General features: G+C 57.4%; 1 protein-coding gene across 1 annotated transcript in view; it reads right to left on the bottom strand.

Moving 5' to 3' along the window:
* Positions 1 to 208: 208 nt before the first annotated feature.
* The window catches only part of FIBCD1 (fibrinogen C domain containing 1), a 30,442-nt gene continuing 19,687 nt past the window's right edge, over positions 209 to 10,963 (bottom strand). Inside the window, exons 5-7 of the mRNA XM_057723055.1 lie at positions 6,369 to 6,465; positions 1,070 to 1,249; positions 209 to 537 (exon numbers count right to left, since the gene is read on the bottom strand). Of these exons, the coding sequence (XP_057579038.1) occupies positions 278 to 537; positions 1,070 to 1,249; positions 6,369 to 6,465 (537 nt within the window). The 3' untranslated portion in view covers positions 209 to 277. The remainder of the gene's footprint in view (positions 538 to 1,069; positions 1,250 to 6,368; positions 6,466 to 10,963) is intronic.

Below are 10,963 nucleotides of genomic sequence, written 5' to 3'. Positions count from 1 at the left end.
TGGTCAGATTTGCCCCGCTCCCATCAGCAGGGGCACATTGGGGGTGGGGACAGTGTGAAGGTGATGTCTGGCCTCACTTGTTCAGGGGGTGCTTAGTGTCGGGGTTGGTCTTGCCTGCCCCATCACGAGGGCGGGTCAGTCACGTGCGGGCAGGGCAGGCGGGCATCTGAGCAGGGGCGGAGTTGGGGGTGGGCGTGGAGATGGCAGGCGGCGGGGGAGGGGTGGCAGAGGATGGCGAGGGGATGGGGCGGGGCCGGGCGGTGGGCGGGGCCGGACACTAGCGGTCCTCGCGGACCGGCCGGATCTTCATCTCAGAGAACTTGAGTGAGTACTGCCAGCCGGTCCAGGAGGACCACTCGACGCCGTCGGCGTAGGAGGCGTGCGCGCCGCGCAGGTACTGCCCGTTGAGGTTGGACGTGTGGCAGTTGCGGTACCACCAGGCGCCGCGGTAGAAGGCTGCGCAGTTGTTCTCCGAGTGGTCACTGTCGCGGTCTTTGGTGGTGAACCTCATGCCGCTGTGCTTCAGGAGGGAGTCCCCTGCGCAGGCGCACACACGGGTGTGTACTCACGGGGGCACACCTGTGCCCTCACGCCCCATGCACACTAGAGCATACATGTGCGGGCACACCTGCCTCCCCCACCTTCGGTGCCCATGCAGCTCACAGGCATGCACGGTGCTGCCTTGGTGGTCCCCAAAGCTGTCGCTGCGGCTAGGCGGCCTCTGCCTCCTCCTGGCTTTGTCACACACGCCCTTCCCTTGCTTTCTTGCCTTGGCCTGAGAGGAGAGACCCAGCCCAGAGGGGGTCTAGAGGCTCAGCAGAGCCCAGACTCCAGATGTCCTGATTCCCCGCTCTGGGCTCACTTTGCTTATCTGCAAAATGGGTGGTTTTGCAGGTAAGGCCCTGCGAGCTTCAAGTGGCTGGGGTGAGGACCAGTGGGGACTTGAAGGTGATGGTGAGAAGCCCTGATCCTGGCCCCAGGCCCCGAAAGACCTCCTTTGTTCTCCCAGCTGGTGAGGCTGCCTGGCAGCCCCTGCCCTGCCCCGTCCCCCTGCAGCCTGGAGCTCTACCTGCAGTGCCTGAGTAGTCGGCCACGGTGAGCGGGTACCCGTCTTCCTCGGGGTCCACGGAGAACAAGCCCACACCAAAGCTCCTGTAGTGGGCGTAGGCTGTGCCGTTGTCAAAGTCCTCCAGGTCCACGTGCAGCTCATAGGCTGCCTGCGTGGTGAGGGCGTGGATCCTCTTGAGCCCTGGAATGGGGGAAGAGGACGGTGAGAGAAGTTGGGGGGCCTAGGGAGTGACCTCCCCAGAGAGAACCAAGGAGAGACAGGAGTTAAACTCATGTGGTTGGTGACAGAAAGGGACAACCACCACCAGGTGTGTGCTCTCAGCCCTGGGCTAGTTCCTTTTTCCTGCAGGCCTGTGTTTGGCAGGAAACAGGACTGACAGTTTTTCATGTTTCATGTTTTCTGTGCTCGCTTTCAGTCAGGCTGTGCTTTCCAAATGTTTGAAGCTGAAGGCTGGTAGAAAGGCTGCAGGAGTCAGGAGGAGTCTGGAAAATCCCCTGGGTTAGGGGTGACGGCACCTTTATCTTCTGTGATACTCTGGGCTCCAGCCAGACAGGATCTGGTACTCACACGCACTTCCCTGGCCTCTGAGCCTTTGCACATGCTGTTCCTTCTGCCTGGGACACTTTTCCCTCCTCCTCCTCACGTGGCTACTTTCTGTTCATTGTCACGTCTCATTTCCTCGGGAAGGCTGCCTGACCTCCTGTCGAGGTTGAGGACCTCTGCCAAGCCGGGTGCCCCCCGTCAGCGTTTATCATTCTGGTCCCAGCTGCCTATTTCCTTGTCGGGCTTCTCCCCAGTGTGAAAGCTCCAGGAGAGCAATGTGACTGCCCTGTTCACTGCGGAACCCCAGCATCCGAGGTGGGCCCAGCACACAATAGGTGCTCAAGAAGTGCTGGCTTAGTAGATAAGAAGCAGAAGACCATGCCCGCTGCTGTCTCCAGGGCCTGCTCTGGATGCCCCCTCACCACACCCTGTTCCTCCCCCACCCCACCCCGCCCCATCCCATCTCTCCCCTCCTCGGCTCTCCTGCACCCACCCTGGGGTCTCACGCCAGGCCTTCCCCCTCCCCCTCCCTCTCATGCACACACACTCACACTTCCCTGCCAGTTTGATTACCTCTTGATTAAGAGGGCGTTTAATTAAACGCCTTACAAGTTATCAGCACTGAGTGACATTTCCTGAGCTGGTCCCTCCTGCCTTCCTTTCCTGCCTGGGTCAGCGTGTGCACGCCCCTGGGGCGTGAGGGCTGTGCGGGCCCCTCCCCATCCAGCCCAGAGGGAAGCCTCTGGTCCACCGTCCAGGGCCAGGGCAAAAGAGAAGGAGCCACAAAAAGAGCAACAGCAGACCTGCCACAACCTCAGAGCATCCATCCACGTTCCTTGCCGAGGACCCAGCCTCGGGAGGATAAGGGCCTCGTCTCTCTGCCTCTCTCTCGCTCCTCCCTGGGCTAGAATCTCACAGAAAAGCCACTGTCCTTCTATGGGCCCCAGCCTGCACCCCCTGGAGTGAGGGCCAGAGGGCTTCCCAAGCTGTCAAGGGCAGACCATAGGCACCACTGACAACAGCCCCCCACCACCCGGATGGCACTTACAAATGCCAGGCACTGCTATGAGCGCGTCGCGTGGATTAATGAAGCCAGTGGGATTAGAATGAGTCCAACTTAATTAAAGGTCCCTGTACAGCTCTTAGAACAGGGCCTGGCCCATTGCACACATTATCCAGGTGTCTGCTGCTGCTGTCAGGATCCGATGACGCAGGTGCTATTATTATCCCTGCTGTACAGGTGGGGGGAACGAGCACCGAGAGGTCAAGGAACTGGCCCAGGTCACAGAGCTGGTAAGTGGCAGAGCTGAGATTTGAACCCAGGCAGACTCGCCCAGACTCTGTGCTCTCATTCAGTTCGTTTTTTTCTTTTAAGGTATTTCCCGCCCCCCTCCAACTTTAGAACTCTATCATTTACGTTCTCAAAGTGGACACTGCTTTCCATCATCATCGTGAAAATAATGCATGGGCTTTAAACAAACGAACGCAATACAGTTGTACGTGAAGAATGAAGTGAAAATGTATCTTCCCAACCCATCATCTTTCGTAAACAATTATTTAGAAGTAACTACTGTTAACAGGTTGACATATATACATTAATATGTATAAAATAGATGAAACAAGAAAAAATATCAAATTGTACACTTTAAATGTATATAAGAAGGATTGAGGGCTTCCCTGGTGGTGCAGTGGTTAAGAATCTGCCTGCCAATGCAGGGGACACGGGTTTGAGCCCCGGTCCAGGAAGATTCCACATGCTTCGGAGCAACTAAGCCCACGCACCACAGCTACTGAGCCTGTGCACCTAGAGCCCGTGCACTGCAACAAGAGAAGCCACCGCAATGAGAAGCCCACCCCCTGCAACAAAGAGAAGCCCCCGTTTGCCACTACTGGAGAAAGACCACGTGCAGCAACAAAGACCCAATGCAGCCAATTAATTAATTATTTTTTAAAAAAGATTGATATACTTCAAGACATTTAAAATATCTCATTCAGTTCTTGCCCAGGACAACTAATCTGATCCAGGATAGGGCAAGAGGGAGCGCAGCCCAGCGGGGATGCTGAAAGAGTCCTTTCCTCACCACCGAGTGGCCTCTGGCACCCACCATTAGCACAGCACCCCTTCGGGCGAAGGAGGGTTCCGTTCCTGATGTGCCGTGCCAGTGCCCACGAGCGGCCCCTGGGCAGGTGCGCTAAGGGAGAGCCGGGTTCCTCTGGGAATCAGTTCACCCTCGTCTCTACCTTTCTTCCCCTGAAGGCCACCTCCCTCCCTGCCTCCATCCCCCTCAGTCTTTACACTCTGGGTTTCTCCAGCCCTTTTTGATCGGACAGGATGCTCACAACACCCCCTGCCCCCCGGCCCGGCTTCCCTGTCCCCCTGGGGTGAGCCAAGGTCCAAGCCCGACATCCATCAGAGTTCAGATCACAGAGCTCAAGAAGGCGCTGGCAGAAAAATACCTAGACCCGCATCATCACCCCAGTGAATTCCCGGATGGATTACAGATCTGAGCCTACCACCTAACACTGCAAGAGCATTTTAAAAATAGGAGACATTTTTACAAAACTGAGAGGGGAAAGCAGGGCCTACAACCCAGAAGATAGGAAGGAAAAGACTAGCAGAATTGACGACATAAAGGTTTAAAGCTTCCAGGAAATAAGCAATAATGTTACCAAAACAAAAGGCTGAAAGACAAATGACTGGGAGTCACTATGTAGCATGTGTATCTGACAGAGAATCAATAACCTTAATATATAAAGAGCTCCTGTAACTCAATAGGAAAAGACAAAACACGAGATGAGAAGGTGACAGGGGAGTGTGGAAAAGCAGACGCAGGGAACAGTGCGGGGCAGTGGAGGGCTGGACTTGAGTTGACATTCCTGTCAGGGCTCCCTGTCTGCCAGCAGCTAATCAAGGCCCCGCTTACATGCTTCTCTCGCACTTGGCGGCTGCTGGTAGATTTCAATTAAGATGCCAAGAGTGGCAGAGGAACCAACTCAGCTCCAAGGGGTGGGACCCCACCTGCCTAACTTCTCCCTATCTTTATACACCCACCTGGGTATGGGGGATGGAGAGGGGACTCCCCACCTGGAAGCTTCTCTCCCCTGACTCCTATCCTGCCCCACTTTCATTGATTCAGTTCAGGGTACGGTTCAGAGCTTGGCTGGGCTCCAGTACCCTCGCCTCTCTGAGCCTTGGTTTCTTCGTCTCTAAAAGAGAAGACACAGCAGTACCTCCCCTAGGTGGGCATGCAGTGTCAGGGCTGATGTAAATAAGATGTCATGGCTCAGGAGGAGCGTGGTACGTAGGGGCTGAGGTCACGAGGTCCACCTTGGGGTGTCTGGCCTCTCCTGTCCGGCTGATGCTTGCCTGGGCACCAGGGACACAGGGCAGAGGGAGGGTCCTGCCCTCATGGACTCCAGGTGGGAGGGAGCTGGACATTAAGCAAATGACAGTGCAAAGCAGGTGCCTCTGTGCACACGGGAGGGGGCAGGCTCCTGGACCCCACCCCGGGACCCACCTTCTCCCAGTTCCACTGACAGGCTTTGCAGACCTGGGACCCTCCTGACCCCCAGCTGGAGCACAGAGCTCGGTGCCCAGCCCTCCGGTTGGTGCTCCCAGCCAGCTACACACCTCCACCGTGCTCTCGCCCCTTCCCTTCCTGCTTGGCTTGGGAAGGTTCCCAATATCCGTGCCCAGGGAAGCTAAGGTGGGACAGGTGTGCCGTAGGGTGTTCAAGGTCGTTCAAATGATGCTCGGGGGGCACATGGTTAATGCCATGCATTTACTGTAATGTATGTTAAAAACATAAATGGGGGATGACTGCTCTTGGGGGCACAGGGTTTCTTTTGGAGGTGGAAGAAGTGTTCTGGAATTAGATAGTGTGACAGTTGCACAATTCTGTGAATATACTAAAAACCACTGAATTGTGCACTTTAAAATAGTGAATTATCTCAAACAAAAAACCCAGAACCTCACCCCAGGCCACAACTTCCTCTCAAATACATACATGACCTGTGACTTTCTTTTTTTTTTTTTTTGGCACACAGGCTTAGTTGCTCCGCGGCATGTGGGATCTTCCTGGAGCTGGATTGAACCCGTGACCTCTGCATTGGCAGGCGGATTCTTAACCACTGCGCCACCTAGGAAGCCCGACCTGTAACTTTCATGGATGTTATTCTTTAGAATGAAATTATGTGAGCTATTCAAATTTTAAAATACTGAGTGAATTTAAAGATAAATAGTAAGTAAATAATAGTGATAATAATAATATTCACATAAGCTCGTTGAGCCCTTACTTTGTGCCAGGTGAGGAATATGTGCGGCTCCAGGGCCGTGGGAGGTGCTGCCGGGGGCACTGACGGGCCGCTCTTTGGGGAGATGCGCCCTTGGTATCCCGAGCACAGCATCGGGCAGTGCTGGCCCCCAAGGGCAGGGCAGCGTTGAGGTAGTCCTGGTCCTCTGGCACCTGGCACAGTGCCTACACTGGCCACAGCCACCTGACCTGGGACAACGACCAGGTCCCAGGGCGTCCCCGGTAGGAAAAGCACTCCTCTCCACGGGACCTGCCCCCGGGAGCGCACCGCCTTTGGCTTCCTGCTCCTGAAGCGCGTTCACGCTGGACGCACTGACCCCCTTTGCATGGAACCTGGGAGACCTGGACGGCCTCCACGTGAGGAGGGTGCTCAGGTGTGACAGGGTGCGGTGCACAGGGAGAGGGCAGGCCCACCCCCGCGGGCCAGGCGCCAGGGGTCTCACCTAGCCAGTGCTCGCCCGTGAGCTTGCCGAAGCCGTTCCGGTATGCCTCCCAGCCTCTGAAGAAGTTCACGGAGCCGTCCTCCCGGCGCTGAAACACCTGCGGAGGGAGGATGAGGATGGAGAGCTGGCTCCGGCTTTCCCAGGACCCCACCCGCGTGCATCCCCCTGCCCCACACCCTCCCCTCACCTGTCCGCTTGGGGACGGCAGGGGCTGGGCCTCACTTCCCTCAGCAGATCCCGTCAGGCCCTGGAGCAGAGCAGGGACTCGGGGGTCACGGGGTGGCCCGAGGTGGAACTGATCGAATGCCCCCGGGCCCTGAAACACCCCTTCAAGAAGGAACCGGGTAGACTGGGGTGCAGTGGAGAAAGCCTGGTTTCCTGGCCAACCTCTGCCACCTCGCTGAGGGACCCTGGACTGGTCCCATCCCTGCTGGGGATGAGCAAAGGTCCCTATATCTTTTCCCAGGTCAACACAAAACCGAAAAAAAGCCATTCTCAAGTTTTTAAAACCCGATAACACACACACACACACACACACACACACACACAGGCCCGGCCGCCAGAGCTCCGTCTCTCAATAGGCCCCTGCTGGAGTCACGCACTGCACAGACCCCCCCTTATAAAGAGCCCGGGCAGGGGATCGGTGGGGGCTTGGGAAAGCAGAGCCCCGGCCACCCCTCAGGGGAGGCCCAGGAGTCCACAGGCAGCAGGGGTGTGACTCGGGGACCGACAGCAGCCGAGTGGCCTCTGTTCATTTTAATAACATTCTTGATTTGGGAGTCGGGAATCCCATCGGTTAAATTGCTTTGAAATAAGTACCACGCTGGTCCAGGCCAGAGCTGCCTTGATCCGCTGACAATCCTGTTCCCGGCTGGCCCCCCACCCCCCAACTCCTTCTGTCTAACAAGCCTTTTTCTTGCTCACTTGCAGAGGCAGCACCTGCCCCCACAGCCTCCATCTGCACCCGCGTCTGAGGGCCTAGAGATGGGGCTGCGGCCGCCCATTTCATTACTAAGCAGCCTGATTTCAGCCGTCCGGAACTGCGTCTGCCCGCAGCTCCGCATCTGTCCGCGGGGACCCCTCCGTCGTGGCGCTTGGGCAGATCTGACGTCACGTGGCGGGAGAGAGGTGACACCCTTTTCCTTGCTCCGCTACCTGCAACCTGGCCCAGCCCTGACACGTGAAAGCCCTCAGAAGGGACGGGCTCGGAAGGAAATTCGATCAGGCTCAGAGATCTGAGAGCCAGCAGAGAGCGGTATTGATGACCGCAGATTGAGACCCTGAGCACGTGCCCTTTGAAAAGCCTAATCCTGGCAGAAGCTCAGCCGCTCCCCGGAGAAGGCATCAGACAGCGGAGCCCATTTCTGCAGGAGGAGGGGGGCTGCTGGGGCCGACAAGGGGGTTAGGGAGGCAGTGGTTACAAGCCTGGGCTCTAGAGCTCGGGCTCTGCCACTTTCAGCACCAGCCAGTCACTGCACTTCTCGAAGCCTAAGTCTCCTCATCTATAAAATGGGGATCCCAGCAGCACCTCCCCCATCGACTGTAGCGACCCCCTGAGAGTAAGCTCAGGGCGAGGCGTACCGTCGGTGGTCATTCCACACCAGCCGAGGAGCCCACAGCCTCTGGACACAGGCTGGCCAGGGCCTCCCTGCCTCCCCTCTCTCTTGGTCCCTGCCCTTCCTTCCAGACTTGGGCACATCTTCTCCTGAGCTGTCCCGGGGGCGGCCCCAAGCCCCTTTCATTCACTCAAATGTTCCATTGAGCACCTCTGTGTCAGGAACCAGCTGGGGAAACCGAGTCAGGGCCCGTGGGGCAGGGCACCACAGGGGGAGGCCTCGCTCAGGGGACCCCCACCCAGGTGGGAAGTAGGACTGATCTGAGAAGTGGGGTATGGCCAGCGGGGCTGGGAGGGAATCCAGGGTGGCCCCGGAGGAAGGGCCGGGTCCTGGGCCCTGTGTTTCCCGCCGTGCAGCATGGGAACATCATTCCTCTCCCCGCTCCCCGGGCCACACTTTCCTCACCCACGGATTCGCCCATCTCCCAGGACCTCAGCGAGGAATAAACTACAGAGTGGCTGGTATTATTATTGCCGTCGATGTTGTTTTTCCTGTTCCTGTTATTATGAAGTGGAAAGTGGGGATGCCACGCTTCCAGGCACTGGAAGGACATGAACCCTAGAAACTGGGACGGGCAGGCAGAATGGCCAAGACCGGCTGGGGTTGAGAGCTGACCACAGCAGATGCTCAGGGTAAGTCCTCCTCATGCAGCGCACATCCTTACCCCAACCCCGGGAGCCCAGTTCTGTGTCCCCTGGCCCTTCTCCTCGTTACAGGAGACAGAAGCTTGGACACTGGCCAGAAGTCAGGCAGCCATGAGTGCACAGTCTGACCCACACCTCACCCCTCAGCCTGAGGCCAGGCTGGACACCCGGAGGCCCATGTCCACGTTCTCATTGCCACTGGCCAGGGCGTCCCAAACGTGCCCCCTGGTCTCCTTGCCAGGCCTCTTATGCCGAGAACTGACCTCTAAGCCCACCGTCCTCAGCCCCTCTTTCCCGCTGCCCACTGGGGCTCGGTCTGGGTGCATGATCAGAGGGGGTGAGTGCACGTTCAAGGCCACCTGGGCCTCACTGCCTTTCTCCTCCACCTGGCAAAGTACCTGCAGTCAGCTGAGAGTGGCAGACATCCCTACAAGGGGGCTTGAATCTGCACCAGCTTACAGGCCACAGCATCGTTTGCTAACTTGGGCACTTTGCTCTGAGCAGTAACGAAGTGTGACCCACCCTTGAAGGGCTGAGACCCATCCACACCACGGCTCTGCAGAAGTGGCTTTTAGACTTCTGGACCATGATCCAGGGAAATGCAGTTCATATCACGACACACACACGCTCACAGCTGTTTGTATCTGAAACAATCTTCCCGAAATGATACTTGCCCTTAAGATGAATTCTATTCCACTCTATTTGATTAAAAAAAATAATGCTGATCAAAGCCCATTAAATTGATTTCTCCAGTGGCCAATGGAACACACACCACAGTTTGATGTTGCCAGCCTTTGCCACGGGCTGTCCTGATTCCTTGGCTCAAACACTGAGTGACCGAGCACGCCGGCCACTGGCTGGGATCTCAGACTTGAAACCTTGGCCTTGCCCTGGAGCCGCTCACAGCGTGTGGTGGCCAGTAGGAGCGTGTTTCAAGTGTGCACAGGCCACAGGGCATCCGTGGGTCCTGCAAGGCTCCCGGGAGTATGCTTTCTCTGACTCAGAGGCTCAGGGTGAACTGCAGCTGTGGCTTCAGATTTCTGGAAACCAGCTGGACTTCGGGGACGCTGGATGGCCGGATGTCACCAACCAGAAGGCCTTCAATTACACAGCAAGGACCAGCCAGACAGGAAGATACAAAGAGGGGAGCGAGTAAAGGATAAACGTGTCCACATCCCCCTCCTCTACCCTGCCCACAGAAGAGGGGTCCCCACTTAGGCAAAAATGTGGGGGAGAGGTAGGGAAACAAACTAATTATTCACTTCGGGGCTAAAGCATTCATTAGTCTGGCTCCTGGGGCTGCTCCCTAGGGTTCTGGCTGCAAAGTGATTGATGTAGAACCGCTTCTGCGGCCTCTTGGGCAGGTGCCACGAGTGGGGAGACAGACGGGGCGCGTTTTCTCAGTGTGGATTCTCAGAAGCCAGCCGCCCGCCGCCTGGCGTCTTCCAAGTGCCGCTTAGGGAGGCTGTGCCAGGGGAGCACTGGGCCCACATGGTCCTGCAGATGGTGCCGCGAGGTTTCAAAAGAAGGAGCGGCTGCACTCAGGGCGGCGGGAGGCGGGGAGTGGGGAGCAGTCGAGTGGCTGACTGTCCCGTGTTTGTCAGATGGGCTCCCAGGGCCCGTCTAGCACTCCGCAGGTCTGGTCTCCTCCGGCGCCCCTTCCCCAGACGGGCCCTATCTGATCTGCCGCTTGTTTGCCATGCTGTCCAGAGCATGGACTCTTCCTGAGTGTTGGGGCCTGGCTCTGTGGTCACCACAGTGCCTTCAAGGACAGTCACAGCCCTCCCCATCACAGCCCAGGAGGGAGGGGGTCATGCTCCCATTTGGCAGATGAGAAGACTAAGGTTTGGAGAGGCGGGGCGACCTCCAGGCAGGGGCCCACTGAGGCCAGAAGAAGAGAGACTGACAGTACAGACTGAGGGTGGCTGAGGGGTGTCCAATGGGGATGGATGTTGCTCCCCCACACCCGTGAGCCCCCCTAGCCCTCATCACAGCTGAGCCAGGCCAGCCCCAGGAAACGTCCCGGGCTGGCACCCGGGACACTCAAGTTCTATCCAGACTCCAGCTGACTGGCAGGGTGACCATCTAAGTCTTGGCTTCTCTCTTCTGCAGAATGACAGGTTTGCTGCTCCAGACCCCGTGTGGTGTGCCTGGACTCAGGGGGACTCTGGCCCTCAGAAAGCTCACAGCCCCAGGAGTGAGAGATGCACAAGCCAGCAGTCTCAGGGCAGAGCAGCTCCCAACCTGGCATGTTCTTGTGCCTCAGTCTCCTCATCTGTAAAACAGCTCCAACGCACAAGGATATGGTGACACGGTTAAATGTGCTGGTTGATAC

The sequence above is a fragment of the Hippopotamus amphibius genome, chromosome 2, assembly GCF_030028045.1.
Source record: "Hippopotamus amphibius kiboko isolate mHipAmp2 chromosome 2, mHipAmp2.hap2, whole genome shotgun sequence".
In the NCBI taxonomy this organism is placed as follows: Eukaryota; Metazoa; Chordata; class Mammalia; order Artiodactyla; family Hippopotamidae; genus Hippopotamus; species Hippopotamus amphibius.
This window is presented reverse-complemented; position numbering and strand designations above follow the sequence as displayed.